Source organism: Barbus barbus (assembly GCF_936440315.1).
Source record: "Barbus barbus genome assembly, chromosome: 45".
NCBI classification, from domain to species: Eukaryota; Metazoa; Chordata; class Actinopteri; order Cypriniformes; family Cyprinidae; genus Barbus; species Barbus barbus.
In genome coordinates this window covers 25,538,709-25,554,898 of record NC_136723.1, presented here as the reverse complement: position 1 = coordinate 25,554,898, position 16,190 = coordinate 25,538,709, and the positions used below count along the sequence as shown (strand labels likewise).

The following is a 16,190-nucleotide window of genomic DNA, read 5'->3' as shown; positions in this document are numbered from 1 at the left end:
TCTGCCGCTCACTCTCCTCTCTCAATGATCTGCGGGCGCTTTTCAGTTATCTCTCCCCAATCACTGGAACCAGACACAGGTGTTAGTCATCATTCACTTGACCTCCTTTTTACCACTCGTCTCCGTACTCATTCTCCCGCCGCAGCCGACGTCTTCCCACGCCCCCCTCACCACATACCCCCACCGCCCGACTCAGGCCGGGGAGCCATCTGGCCTGCAGCCCCCCCCCCCCCCCCATTTCTAGAGAGGAAGTCCGCCACAGCCATCCGCGCCCCCGGCCTGTGGACCACTCTGAATTTAAAAGGCTGTAAAGCTAGATACCAACGGGTGATCCGCGCGTTGGTATCCTTCATACGGTGGAGCCACTGGAGGGGCGCGTGGTCCGAACAGAGGGTGAACTCCCGTCCCAGGAGGTAATAGCGGAGGGTAAGGACGGCCCAGCGAATGGCTAAGCATTCCTTTTCAATGGTGCTGTATCTGGCCTCTCTCTTTGAGAGCTTCCGGCTCAGATACAGCACCGGCCGTTCCTCCCCTCCGACCACCTGGGCCAGGACTGCCCCCAGCCCCCTGTCCGACGCGTCCGTCTGCAACAAAAAGGGGAGATCAAAGTTAGGAGAGTGCAAGAGTGGCCCGCCGCACAGGGCAGCCTTTACGTTGGTTAGGGCCTGTTGGCACAGCTCCGTCCACTGGACCGGATCTGGGGCTTCCTTTTTAGTGAGATCCGTCAACGGGCTGGTGAGCTCCGAATAATTAGGAATAAACCTTCTATAATACCCCGCCAGCCCTAAGAACTGTCTCACCTCCTTTTTGGTCTTGGGACTTGGACAGGGCGCAATCGCTGCCGTCTTATCAATTTGGGGACGCACCTGCCCATGTCCCAAGTGGAAGCCCAGATACCGTACCTCCATCCGCCCAATTGCACACTTCCGTGGGTTCGCCGTGAGTCCAGCCACCCTCAGGGACCTCAGGACAGCGCGCAGATGTTCCATATGCCGCTGCCAATCATTACTGTGTATAATGATGTCATCGAGATAGGCAGCGGCGTACGCGCTATGAGGCCGGAGGATTTTGTCCATGAGCCGCTGAAAGGTGGCGGGAGCCCCGAACAAACCAAACGGAAGCGTAACAAATTGGTGTAACCCGAACGGCGTGGTGAAGGCTGTCTTTTCCTTGGATAATGGCGACAAGGGGATCTGCCAATACCCTTTCGTTAAATCCAGTGTCGAATAAAAGCGAGCCGAACCTAACCGATCAAGCAGCTCGTCAACCCGGGGCATTGGATAAGCGTCGAATTTCGACACAGCGTTCACCTTCCTGTAATCCACACAGAAACGGACGGAGCCGTCCGTCTTAGGCACTAACACTATCGGGCTCGCCCAGTCGCTATGCGATTCTTCTATGACTCCCAACTTAAGCATGGCCTTTAATTCGTCCTGGACCACCATTTTCTTGTGTTCCGGCAATCGATAAGGATGGCTACGTGCCACTACCCCGGGGGTCGTTTCGATATGGTGCTGTATGAGGTCTGTGCGACCGGGCAGGGGTGAAAACACATCAGCAAAATCTGCTTGCAACTTGGCTACATCCGTGAGCTGCCGCGGTGAGAGGTGATCTCCCCTGGGGACCAGAGCCAGCGGATTGGTTTTGATAGCTGCTTCTGGCCCGAGATCCTCCTCCGCCGAAATGGCCGCGGCTAACTCAACCGATGTCACCTCATTCCAGCGTTTTAGGAGATTGAGATGATAAATTTGACGTGAATCACCCCTGTCTGTTCGCTTTACCTCATAATCGAGATCCCCAACTCGCCGTGTAACCACAAAAGGTCCTTGCCACTTTGCGAGCCTGAATCCACCAAAGCCTGATATATACCCCCCTCGATACTCACAGGTATTTGGTACTGCCCGGCTTGATCGGGGGCAGCCCCCGGGGAGTCGGGGACCCGGATCAAGACTCCCACCTCCATCATCGGACACCGATCCTGAAAATGACCCGGGTCCCCGCATCTCCAGCAGACCGGCCCAGGCTTTGAGGCCACCCCAGCGGCAGGAGGAGAGCCCAGCGATTGGCGGAGAGATGGCACAGGTGCCACGGGAGCGGTGGCCCCTGCAGACTCCGCCACGCCCCCTCGTGTCCACGCCCTGTTCCCCTGGAGGACGCTTCCCCGCTGTGGGGTTCGAGGGGGCGCGTTGCTACGCGACCTAGGAGCAGGAATAGGGCGAGAGAGAGTCGATAGGGAAGGAGAGGGGTTGGAGAGAGAGAGGTTAATAAGGGGCTCGCCGACCCCAGGGCACGCCACCAGATGATCTTCAGCCAGCTGGATGGCCTGCGTCAGCGACGTCGGGCGGTGGCACTGGACCCACTCGGCCGTTGGACGGGGTAGCCGGGCGATGAACTGTTCCAGGACCACCAAGTCGACAACCTCCTCGACGTCGTGATCTTCGGCCATCAGCCACTTGCGGCAAGCATCTCGGAGCTGTTGGGCCAACACAAATGGTCGGCCGTTATCCCCCAGTTCCACGGAGCGGAAGCGTTGCCGATGCTGCTCGGAGGTACGGCCGACTCGTTGAAGGATGGCCCGCTTGAGATCGTCGTAGGCCAGGAGGCTCGTTACCGGCAGCTGTTGGGCTGCCACCTGTGCCTCACCAGTCAGCAGCGGGATCAAGCGCACCGGCCATTGGGTGCGCGCCCAGCCACACGCCTCCGCTGTTTTTTCAAAGAGGTCCACAAACGCCTCCGGGTCGTCCTGTGGACCCATCTTCATCAGCGGGATGTGGGCGGTGGAGGGGGCCGCGACGGGGGTGGCCTCCCGGCCCACCAAGCTCCTGAGGACCTGCCGATCTTCATCCTGCACCTGGACCAACAAGCGGAACCGATCCTCCTGTTCCCGCCTGAGGTCCATGAGCGCCTGGTGTTGAGATTGGTGAAGACCGGCAAGGGACTTCACCAGCTCCGCAAGTGGCGTGGGTGATGCTGGCTGCATGGCGGTGTACCGGCTTCCTCGTCCCGGGTTTCGGCACCAGTGTAGCGTAGTTCAAAATAGCACAAAGGACGAGGAAGTCAGGGGTGGCGAGCAGGGTGTCTTTTAATGACATTAACCGAAAAAGTAAACCAACAAATAATCTGTAGTCGAGACACATAAGGCAAACACGCGTTCCACAGTCCTCCGGCTCTGCCGCTCACTCTCCTCTCTCAATGATCTGCGGGCGCTTTTCAGTCATCTCTCCCCAATCACTGGAACCAGACACAGGTGTTAGTCATCATTCACTTGACCTCCTTTTTACCACTCGTCTCCGTACTCATTCTCCCGCCGCAGCCGACGTCTTCCCACGCCCCCCTCGCCACAGTAAACAAAATGGAACAAGAATTTTAAACCTGGCTTTATCCAGTGTTCAGATTTATTTTCTGGAAATATATGCAAACTAGTGAGTGTCTCATTTACACATTGAAACATAACAGTTTAGAAAACTTTCTCTTTTTTGCAATTCTTAATATAATCAATCAAACCCAATGTGTTACTTGCTGTTTCTGTGTAATTATTCATAAAATTTACCGGCAATTTCTGAGTGAAAGTAGTTTGTGAATCCTAGACCAAATGTTTTTCATTGTACTTAGTACTTAGTTTTAGAGGTTATCACTAAAATTATAAGTGCTAGTAATATTGATTATAAAACACATCTTGCATGAGTTGTGGATGAGGCTATTAAACAATCTAGGACAGGTTACATTTGGACACAGTGATTTGTCCTCTACTTAACAGCGTTTCGATTTTATTTCATTAAACGGTTGGGTTTATCGTGTCAATACTGCACGTAAAAACATTTTGTTGACTAGATAACTGTTGTTATCTTGTATGTTGACATTGACATGTTTTTTTTTCCATTGCACTTTTACTGCTCTCTTTGCAGGATACTGGCCCACCTGTGTTACCTGTGCAGGTGTAAATTATGTCATCACTTGTGTTACTATCATGCAGGCGTGTGTTGATCTGCTGGCGAGTCATTGGCCGTGCTGTCATGGGTTTCAGATACTCTGGGTGTGCTGCTTCAGCTGATAAACGCAGATAAGAAATGTATAAAGTTAAAGAGCAAAGATATGTTTGGACTTTCATCGCCATAGAAGGACGGTATTCAGGGTTGTGTGTCAAATTAATGACGGCTTGCCTTTCTATTTTTACCGCAGAAGTCCAAAAGCCAAGCCAATGAAAGGCCTGTCAGCTGATGATGAAAGAGAGTCTCTTCTGGAATGAAGCGGTTCAGGTGAAATCAAGTCAACATTGTTACCCAGAGCAAAATGTTATTGCTCTGCTCTTTCATTGATTTAAGGAGATTTAATGATTTATGAGTCATTGAAGTATCAACTTTGCCTCAGATGTTTCTTGGAATTCCTGAAATAAAAATAGACACAAATGAGTCAATAGTTGTCATACAGTAAGAGTTAAGAGCTGTAAAACGAATGTGAAGTAACTCGGATCATTTGACGGAAATGTTTGAGATTTGAATCAATTCTGAAACTTTTATTCTCAGGAGAAACATCTGAGAAGCACCTGCACATTGTCTACATTTGCTCTCATTTAAATATTAATGAGATCTCGTTTGTGATTTACCTTTCTTATAGGTTGTTTTGACTCGAAAGCAAAGCTCTTTAAACTTGATATTTTTGTCAATTTTGCAAATAATTTGACCTTTCTGATTTTTTTTTTTTTTGCAAAAAACTTGTACATTTTAATACATTTCTGAATGTAATTTTATTGCAGTATAACTTGATCTTTCTGATTTAATGTTTTTGCAAATAATGTGACCATTCGGAATTTAACTTTTTTTTTTTTTTTGCAAATAACTTGATCTTTCTCATTTCAATTTATTCTTTTTTTTTTGCAAATAATCTGACTTTTCCAGGGATTTTTGTTTTTGTTGCAAAAACTTTACCTTTTTAAATTTAGATTTTTACAGTAGATCAGTGTTGGTGGATCTCCAGGACACTCAATGCTAACAGGAGTCCTGATGTCCGGCGACCTGCATAACCAATCTGGGAATGATGCAGGGAATTCGAGGGAGCAGCTCCCAAGTGTTTCATTCCTGACGGTGGGTTTGCAAAAGACAGATGTGTTGCGGTCGACTAAGTGCTGGTTCGAGGCCCTGCGCCATCTGCATAAGCCCCGGACTCTCCGCGGTCAGGCCTGATTGTGTTTGCAACCCTTTGTGACTCCAGCAGAGTCATTTTTTTTTTTGCAAATAATGTAAACTTTTTGAATTTTTCAAGAATCTTTTGGATTTTTTACATTTATCTTCAGGGGTTTTAAATTTGGATTTTTATTTATTTATTTATTTTATTTTTATTTATTTTTTATTTATGTATTTAATTTTTTGCAAATAACCCAACCTAAATAAAAAAATAAAAAAATAATAATAAAAATTAAATTTGGGCAAATAATTGAAGTTTTTTTTATTTAGATTTTTTTTTTTTTTTTTGGCAAACAACTTGATATTTTTTATTTTTTTAATTTTTGCAAATAGATAGATAGATAGATAGATAGATAGATAGATAGATAGATAGATAGATAGATAGATAGATAGATAATATTTCAAAATTTGATTTATTTTATTTTCCTTTCTTAATTTTGATGTTTTTTTTTTTGTTTTTTTTGTTTTTTCCACTTGTTCATGTTCACTTGGCAATGAAGGAGTTTAATCCAGAGTCTTAAACTGAAATCCTAAATTGACAATTTTGGTTTGTATGTGACAAACAATTACAAATATCATGCAAGCGTAAGTTTGTTGTTCTGAAACTAGTACGATATTGGTAATTGTTTGCCATCTGCAAACTCAACTTTCAGCCTGATGTTGATGTTCTCATCGTCCTTGATTTCTCATGCACTGTTCATATTTCCTGAGTGCTATTTTGATGCTAACCTCTAGCATTCAGATTGGCCCACTGGCACGCTAAATGCATGGAGTGCACGGACTTAGTCTTGATTTACATGTAACAAGGTTGCTCTAATTGGAGGAGGAAGTGCCGGGGATGTTTAGCACTGACGGACGCAGGAATTGATCTGAGCCCGAACCGGATCCGGTTTCGGCCTCCAGTTCCTCCAGGTCCCGAGCTTATCCGGCAGCGGCCGCAGGTTGCAGCGATGCAAGCGTAGAGCGCATGGACTTGGCAGCACCTGCAGCAGGAGGATCAAAGCGGCCAGAGTTAAGCCACACGCTGGATCTGTGTCACTCTATCCACAGGATATTATGTGGCTCTCAGGAGCCGCAGCAGCTGGTCTCCTGGACACCAGCGGATCATGTTTGGCTGTGAGATCCTCCCAGAAATCATGGGGCCGAGGTGAGGCTTCTCAAGGTCACCGATGCTTCTAGAGGTCCAAAATATGACAAGGTGGCAGAGCAGAGATTGAGGGAGACAGTTTCTATGTTAATACCTCCAATTCTTCAGGCCACATCCCTTAAAGGGATGGTTCACAGAAAAATTTAATTTCTGGCATCATTCATTCAGGTCCAGACCTGTATGTGTTTCTATCTTTCTATCTTCTGTTGAACACAAAAGCAACCACCGAAATCACTCTGGTAGCCATTGACTTCCATAGTATGGAAAAAAAACTATGGCTACCAGCAACTGTTTGGTTACCAACAAGTATCTTCTTTTGTATTTTTTCAACGAAAGAAAGAAATGTATGTAGGTTTGGAACAACATGAGCATAATTAATGATACATTTTTTAGTTAAACAATCCCTTTAATGTGACGCCATATTAGTCTGATATTAGAACAAATCACAAACTGGCTTTGGATAAAAGACACCCTAGCAACTGCATGGCAACCACCCTCAATACACTTATTCATTTAGCAGACACTTTTATCCAAACTGACTTACAAGTGAGTGTAATTTGCTCTGGATAAAATGCACCTTAGAAGTTGCACAGCAGCTGTCTATTACACCTAAGCAACTGTATAGCAACGCCCTGGAAACCATACAGAACACCCTAGCAACTTCTTAGCAACCATCCAGAATACATTTGTATTTATTAATTTAGAAGATGTTGTTATCTAAAGCAACTTGGATAAAATAGAAATTGGTGTAAGTTGAACTGAAAAAAGCAACCACCTAGAAAACCCTAGCAACTTCCTAACAACCACCTAGAACAATCTAGCTATTGTATATCAATGCTGTGGAAACCACCAAAAAATCTTAACAACTGTAGTAAACTAGAACACCCTAGCTACTGTATAGCAATGCTCTGAAAACCATACTGAACACCCTAGCAACTTCCTAGTAACCACCCAGAACACATTTACATTTATTCACTGTAACAATTTACATTTAAGATGTTTTATCCAAAGTGACTTAAAAATGGGTCGCTTTGGATAAAAGACACACTAGCAACTGTATAGTAGCCCCCTAAAAGATTCTAGTAACTTTATAACAACACCCTGAAAACCATACAGACAACCCAAGCAACTCCCTAGCAACCACCAAGGACATCCTAGCAACTGTATAACAATGCCCCGGAAACCATACAGAACACCCTAGCAACCACCTAGGACATCCTAGAAACTGTGTAGTAGTGCCCTGAAAAACACACAGAATGCCCTAACAACTTAAGAGCAACTGCATAGCAACACCCTGGCAACTGCATAGAACACTCCAGCAACTGTATAGCAACCACCTACAGTAGAACACTCTAGCAACTGTATAGCAACCATCTACAGTAGAGCACCTTAAAAACTGTATCGCAATGCTCTGGAAAACACACAGATCACCCTAACAACTTCCTAGAAACTGTATTACAACCACCCCAGTAGAGCACCCTAGCAACCACATAACACAAGCAGTCAGTTTTGCACTCACGTATTCTTTAGAAAGCGTTGTCTTGTGAACATCACTCACAGCTCTTCAGGTCAGGCTGTACAGCATTATCTACATGTGTATATAGCCTCGCCGTCATAATGGAGTACAGTATCAGTGACACATGGTGTAAAGGTGTGGTGAAGCTGAAGCGATGACCTCCACCCAGCGTATAAATCAGCAGCAGCATCAAAACAGCACAGGCCACAGATCCTAATAAAGCCGTCAGTTGCTCTTTGTGGTGCTTGGCTCACCTACATGTGTTCTGGAAGCTATCTGTTACTTTACTGTTATTCTAGCTCCTCAACACAATGAACGGCCATTACTAATAATTAAGACTGCATAATCTAAAAATAGCAGTGCAATTAGGCTGAATATGAACGGCATGTGCTCTTCTCTCAGATAATTTTGGCTGGATAAGAGGTTAATGATTATGGTGTTTGTGTTTTCTGGAGGAAAGGAACGTTTGGTTGCGTCATATCTCTCATATTACAGAAGCCTCTGTTTTTATCGCTGTATTTCAAGGCCACAAGCGGGATGTGTCGCTATCAGACGTCGATGTGGTTGCTGGGAGTTTCTTGATTGTTAAGGTGTTCTGTCTGGTTGCCAGGCCGTTGTTATGTGGTTGCTAGAGTGTTGTGTTTTTATAGCTGTATTTCATCGGTACAAGTGGGTGCCTTGGTATCAGACGTCTGTGTGGTTGACAGGACGTTGCTATGCAGTTGTTAGGGTTTTCTGTGTGGTTGCAAGAGTGTTGTTTTTATAGCTGTGTTTCAACACCACAAGCGGGACACATTGTTATCAGGCGTCTGTGTGGTTCCCAGGGCATTCCTATGTGGTTGTTAAGGTGTTCTGTCTGGTTGCCAGGCCATTGTTATGCAGTTGCTAGAGTGTGGTGTGGTGAAACGTTGCTATTAGGCATCTGTGTGGTTGCCAGGGTGTTGCTAAGTGGTTAAGGTGTTCTGTTTGGTTGCCAGGCCATTGTTATGCAGTTGCGAGGGTGTAGTGTTTTTATAGCTCAACACCACAAGTGGGACACATCGCTATCAGACGTCTGTGTGGTTGCCAGGGTGTTGCTAAGTGGTTGTAAAGGTGTTCTGTCTGGTTATGTGGTTGTTAGACTGTTGTGTTTTTTATAACTGTATTTCAACACCACAAGTGGGAGATGTTGCTATCAGACGTCTGTGTGGTTGCCAGGGTGTTGCTATGTGGTTGTTAAGGTGCTCTTTCTGGTTGCCAGGGCATTGCTATGCGGTTGCTAATGTGTTCTATGTGGTTGCCAGGGCATTGCTATGTGGTTGCTAAGGTGTTCTGTACTGTTACCAGGGTGGTGTTATGCAGTTGCTAGAGTGTTGTGTTTTTTTTATAGCTGTATTTCAACACCACAAGTGGGACAAGTCACTATCAGACATCTCGGATGAAACAATCAGTCCTTGAACCCTCATGTGATAACAGTCAAAGCCTATAACGTGATAATAATCACAAAGCAGCATAAACAAACTTCTACTGTCGATCACATTGATAATTATCTCTAAATGAGCGAAGCGGAGCTCTGTCTGTGTCTCTGGACTTGACACTGAGTGTTGTTAGAATATAAAAATGTAATTTACATGCCAAGGTCAGAGGAAGTGAAGAATAAAGCTGTTTCCAGGTTGGCTGTGTTCCAGCTCTATTACAGACGGTGTGAAAGATCCACAGCCGCTATTTAAAGTCCCATCAGATGTGGAACGCCGCCAGGCCTGTAGCTCGGATTTGAGCTGGAGAAATGGACTCGTAATCCTCTTAGACTTATGTTTGAGTAAATATTTGGACACACAATTTCACAACCATTCGTTTAAGAACAGACACAACATGTGGAACCTATATTTTACACTCAATTTTTACATTCTGTGCTGTTTTTACAAATGGTGCTGAACTGTGTAACATTTTCTGCTGTAATGCTGGGTTTCTGTTTTTGATTTTCATAAGTGAGTGCTTTTTAGTATGTTGCTAGGTGGTTGTTGGCTGGCTGATAAGCGGTTGGTATGGTGTTCTTTTTGGTTTCCAGGGAGTTATTATGCAGTTACTAGGGTGTTCTGTGTGGTTGCCAGGGTTTTATTATGCAGTTTCTAGGGTGTTCTATGAGGTTGCCAGGGCATTGATATGCAGTTGCTACAGTATTCTATGTGGTTGCCAGAGCATTACTATACGTTGTTGTCAAGGGTGCTCTTGGTAGTTGTTAGGTGGCTGCTATGCAGTTGCTGTGATGTTCTGTATGGTTGCTATGGTGTTCTGTGGACATGCCAGGGTGTTAGTATGCCGTTTCTAGGGTCTTCTATGTGGTTGCTAGGGTGTTCTTTGTGGATGCGAGAGTGTTTGGGCATTGGTATGTGGTTGCAATGGTGTTCTGTGTGGCTGCCAGGGCATTGCTATGCGGTTGCTAGGGTGTTCTTTTTAGATGATATGTATATGCTGCTATACGTACTCTTTGGTGTTCTGTGTCATTGCCAGGGCGTTACTATGCAGTTGCTATAGGGTGTTCTATGTGGTTGCTAGGGTGTTCTTTGTGGATGCCAGGGTGTTGCTATGTGGTTACTATGGTGTTCTCTGTCATTGCCAGGGCATTGATATGCAGTTGCTAGGGTGACCTGGGTGGTTGCTAGGTGTTTTCTTCCTTTTTATATGAAAAACCAAAAAGAAAAAGAAATTTCAGGAGCGCAAACACTCCAATTTCATCCTCACTAACACTATGAGCAATAGTACAAGTGATGATTGGCTTAAACTCTATTTATTCATTTATTCATACATTTTAGAATGTTTTTCATGAAGGACAAGATTGAATAACAAATTTGTCTAATGCGATAAATGATATCAGCTGAGGTGTGTCTTTGTTGAACGGTTATAGTTGGTTACTGTAGTTCATCTGCTTCAGGGAATCAGTTTTTTTGATAGCATATCAAACAGATACTCGTTTCTACGGTAACCTGAGTTTGTAGCATAAGCAGTGATAGAGTAGGGCAGCACTGTGGTTTTTATGATTGTCCCAGAGACAGTTCCTGTGTCGCCCCTCCATTTTTTAAAGGTGCAGTATGTAATATTGACAGCTAGAGGTTGAAATGGGTACTGCAATCCAAAATACAAATGTTTCTCCCATTCCTTGTTCCTGAGTCTCGACGCTCATTTTGGTTGCCAAATTGAAGACACACAAGAGGAACGATAGTGGAAGGTGACAAGCCATACACAGTCAGCTGATGTGTTGATTTAGCCACGTTTTAATATTCCTCGAGTCATAGAGCTTTTTAGATAGATGCTGAAGCCTTTAAGGTCTGGTAGAATAGGCGATCTCTGACTCAGTTCGTCTGCTGGCTTCATGGCTCCGATAAGCTGTTTTTTCCACCAACTGGCAACCCGGGGTGTCAAAATACTATTGAGTAAACTGTCAGTGGGCGGAGACATGCAGACCAAAACAAAAACAGACATTACGACACAGAACAAGAGATACTATGTGAACTATGTGAACTGAGCATGTTTGCTAAAAATCCGGTAACACATTAAGGTATTTTTATGCTTTAGAACAGTCAAATAAAATTACAGACAGCACCAGGGCACCTATTATGCAAAATTAACTTTTTCACTTTTTTTGTTGTTTGAACATAAATGTGTGTTGGTCGTGTGTGTACACAACCACCCTATAATGCTAAAAATCCACCCACTTGTTTAAAAAATTTTTTTTTTTTTAATTTTAAGCCGTTCACAGAATCCATAAAATGTTCACCCACGACTGTTGACAGACACAGCTGTATTAGCAGAGACCCCGCCCTGAGTGAGCCGCAAACACACAATCCGCTGTGTTTATCTTCATGCCAGAGCATTTAAAAGCAGCATTCAAGAAATGTTTTCTTATTAAAGCTATAGACATTATTCAGTCTATAAACGGACATTATTCAGACATTAGATCAGTGAGTGTTTTTCTGCTTTTATTGTTTGGGTCATATTAACAGCGTAGAAAGCTGTAGCTACTGTATATTACACTGCTGTCACTTAATACACCGATCTATTATAAACATGTGATTACTTTCCCAGCTGTTTACTAACTTATGAGTGTTTTCAACATAAACTTGTGTGTATTTGCAGTTTAAGCGCAATAAGACATGAAAGTGAACATAGCTTATTACTCACATGCCATGTGACAGCTGCTTTCTGTGCGTTCAGATGTGTGCGCTCAGAAAACCGTATATCAGAAGTTTAAACTGATATGGCTTTAAAACGCATGATTTCAGCACGATAGACATGATAATCAAAACCAAACCCTATTCTGCAAAAGGGGGCAGCAGCTCATTTGCATTTAAAGAGACATGCACAAAAACAGCCTGTTTCAGCTTTCACTCAAGAGGCATTTTCAAAATGATATAATAAATGATCTGTGGGGTATTTTGAGCTGACAATTCAGAGACTCTGGGGACACCTGAGACTTATATTACATCTTGTAAAAAGGGGCAAAATAGGTGCCTTTTAATCCAAATTCCCCTTCTAATCCGAATGCATGAAGTGCATGAGCTGAAGGCCACGCGTGTCTGTCCTCCGGCACCCATGTGAACTTTATCAAGCTTTGAGTGTTTCCATATGTGAGGACGAGCCCCTCACTCAACAGTCTGATTCAGATTGTCTTCCTTCACAGCTCCATGTGTGTGACATGCTTCAGTAAGATCCCAGGACTGCTTTTTCTGCTCAAAACAGTTTTTTTTTGTGAGGTTGTTCACACCCTTCAAATGTGGTAAGCATAAAACACTCAAAAAACTAATTTAATAATATCATGCAATATCATATTTTGTTTTATATGACATTCAAAGACCTTTGAACCTCCACTATTAAATCATTAGTGTAAGATTTGATCTTCTCTTGTCACTGTTTGTGTCCCATGTTACATTAAGGCACTGCAAAAAAAAAAAAAAAATCTTAATTTTATTATATTTCTGTCTTGTTTTCCAGCATAAATATTAAAAAAAATTTAAATCAAGAAACATTTACTGTGTGTGTGTGTGTGTGTTTGCATATGTTTTCAGCAAAAATGGATGAAAATGGATGCTTTATGCTTAAAATAAGAAGAAAGAAATCAGAAAAAACAAGATTATTTTTCTGACCCCACTGATAGATATTTGTTTCTTTTTTAAGCATAAAGCATACATCTTTATCATTTTTTTCAGAAAACAAAACTTAGTTATTTTGCTTCTCAAGTAAAAGTATCTTGATTTAAGTTTTTTAACTTCTCTTGTCATTGTTTCACAACAATGCACTGCAAAAATTATTTTCTATTATTTTTGTCTTGTTTTCCAGTATAAATAATTTTCATATTCATTCAGAAGCAAAACGACGAAAAAATAAACTTATTTCCAAAAGAAAACAGGATTATTTTTCTGACCTCACATGACATAAACTTTTTTGATACAATTTCTCAGAAAACAAGACTTAATGTACGTAATTTTGCTTCTCATTTAAGTGTATCTTGATTTAACGATGCTTAGATATTTATACAGGAAAACGACAAAAACACAAAATAAGAAAATCATTTTTGTAGTGTGTACATCAATAGATAGACCTATGTTTTAGCACTTTCTACTTCTATTATTTTATGATTCATGTTAAACCAATTATGAGTTTGACGACTGACATCAAGATCACATGAACTCTGACACTCTAGTCACATCACAAAGATCTGATACATTTCTGATTTATTTCCATGTATGAAAGTGGCTCAGATCAGAATTGAAAATGTCAGATTATGTCCTAGAATGCCCTGCACAGGTAAATATAATCCAAAATTGACTGTGTTAACACTATATGTGGTATGCATGATGCTTATGCAGCTTATGTAGAGGGTTGCATTTCAGTTATATCAAGGCAGCTCACTATAGGTTTCAGAACATTTACATTTATGCATTTAGCAGACGCTTTTATCCAAAGCGACTTACATTGCATTCAAGTTACAGTTTTTACATTATCAGCTCTTGTCATTCAAAAGCAATCTAATGTGAGGGGAGAATCTCAGATTTAAGCTTCATTCAGTGCATTTATTGAGTGTAGTGTAAGCTGGCCCATGTTAGAGGTCACAGTCGGCATACACATGTACGTGTGTGTTTGCACCTGTGCGTCGCACCTGTCCATCCAGCTCTGGCGTCACAGCCGACGCTCCATTCAGTCCTGATGGGCGAATCGTCCGTGCCTTTGAAACGCACTCTCATCATGTTACTAACACTTGCCGTCTAAAGTGTGTCCACAAACAAAATCTGATGCAGATAGAGATGTTTTTGAGCGCACAGCTGCTGTGAATGTCTGCAGACAGCTGTTCAAACTCCAGGAGAGACACTCGTCTGCGGCGACGTCTTCACGTTTAGATGCATTTTGAAGAACAACTGTAGACTTTACTCATGCACTGTAACAATTATAATGCAGTTGTAAATGAAACAAAGATTATTGCAGTATGTTTGCCAAGAAAACAAGCCTGTTTCAGTCTTTACTTTAGCTTTAGTTGCTGCCCTAAAGTATATAAATTAACTGTAATTCATTTCAGCTTAAAAGTCAAGAATGAAATTAAATTAAATCAATTTGATGAGTTAAAGTAATGGAAAAACACATGAAGAGTTTATTTTCAAAATAATTTTATATTGTTATCATGTATTTATTAAAAAAATGTTGTTTATTTTGCACAAGAGTAAAATAGATACAATGAACACACACACACACACACAAAATACAATCCATATACTGTGCAGGGAGAGGCCGAAAACCCAAAGGGCTTATTTAGAGCCTCCATCTATACAATGAAAAAACAAATAAACTCATGAAACTTAAATAAAAGCTAAATTACAATAACAAATATATAAAAACAAATGACTACAAAATATATAATATACTCAAAAAACAAACAATCTATGGTATATAAAATACATAAAAAAACAAAAGATAAATTATTACAGAGCAGCATTTAAATGATACTTTATTCTTCTTTTAAAACATATTAAATAGCAAATTTTTTTTTGCTAGATGAGATAAATCATTCCATAATTTAACACCCCTAAATCTTATCAAGTATTGACCTCTACAAGTGAGAACTTTAGGAAAATTAAAATTTTAAAATTGACAAGTTAAATAACAATGAACCTGTGAATTTACTTTAAAATACATTCTAAATTGCTCTGGAATGTCACCCAGAATATATCTTATACATGAAAGCACATATTTGAAAAGTATTAATATCATAAAGAGTAAGAACCTGAAGTTTATGAAATAAAGAAGCAGATGAAGTATATTTGTTTGATCGAGTTGCAATCCTAACAAAATGCTTCTGAAGAACACAAGTACTCGTAGGAAAAGTACTCGCCCAAACAATATTACAATATGAAAGATACAGATAAATTAAACTATAATAAAGCATAAGAAACACTCCGTAACATGCCTAACCCTCCTTATTATACCAGTAGATTTATGTATTTTTCTACTCACGTAATCAGCTTGTTCTTTCCATCTCAAAGTCTCATCAACAAACACTCCCAAGAATTTTGTAGTTGACACTTGAGGCACCTCAATAGACTCCATAATAATTTTTGATAAATCCTTTGGGGATATTTTTTTACTACTAAAAATTATAAAACCTGATTTTTTCATATTTAAAGATAATTTATTTAAATTAAACCAATTTGCATAAGCAAGTAGACCATCATTTGCATTCTTAATTAATTAAAATTTGGGCGAGAGAGAACTTGTATCGTCAGCAAACATTACTGGAGTAAGAATATTTGAAACATTCGACAGGTCGTTGATATAAATAAGAAATAGTAATGGTCCAGGTATCGAGCCCTGAGGAACCCCACAGAGTAGTTTTGCTTTGCTAGAATAGCAACCCTTATAACAAACAAACTGTCTTCTATTAAAAATATAATTCATCAACCATTTATATATAAAATCATGACAACCATATTTATACCACCTTTCCAATAAAATGTAATGATTAACTGTATCCAAAGCTTTTGACAAGTCTAAAAAAACACTACTTGCAAATTCTTGATTTTCCAGTGCAAAGGTAACCTTGTCAATCAGGTGAAACAAAGCCATATAAGTAGAGTGGTTTTTCAGAATCCATATTGATGTTTATAAAGAATAGAATTTTGAAAAAGAATCTGTTTATATACAATTTTTTTTAAACATTTTGAGAAACATGGCAAAATAGATATAGGTCTATAGTTGTTAAAACATTGCGGATCATCTGCTTTAAACAGAGGAATAACTTTAGCTATTTTTAAATCCTCTGGCACAATGCCTGTTTTCAAAGAAAGAGAACAAATGTGAACAAGTGGCTGCAATATTGAACATT

At 41.4% G+C, this 16,190-nt stretch overlaps 1 protein-coding gene across 1 annotated transcript; it reads right to left on the bottom strand.

The window, feature by feature from the left end:
* Positions 1-338: 338 nt before the first annotated feature.
* LOC306863903 (uncharacterized protein) lies at positions 339-3,079 on the bottom strand. The gene is made up of 2 exons (XM_079407498.1): positions 2,352-3,079; positions 339-584 (listed from the first exon to the last, which is right to left on the bottom strand). The coding sequence occupies exons 1-2, from the start codon at positions 2,978-2,980 to the stop codon at positions 506-508; spliced, it is 708 nt and encodes a 235-aa protein (XP_079263624.1). The 5' UTR covers positions 2,981-3,079; the 3' UTR covers positions 339-505.
* Between the last annotated feature and the right edge of the window lie 13,111 nt (positions 3,080-16,190).

What these genes read in the sequence shown, in the direction of transcription:
- LOC306863903 (XM_079407498.1), bottom strand. Translation starts at nt 2,980, where the DNA reads ATGCAGCCAGCATCACCCACGCCACTTGCGGAGCTGGTGAAGTCCCTT. An exon ending in CCAACGGCCGAGTGGGTCCA is followed by an intron (nt 585 to 2,351) that starts GTGCCACCGCCC and finishes TTTTTGTTGCAG; the next exon opens with ACGGACGCGTCGGACAGGGG.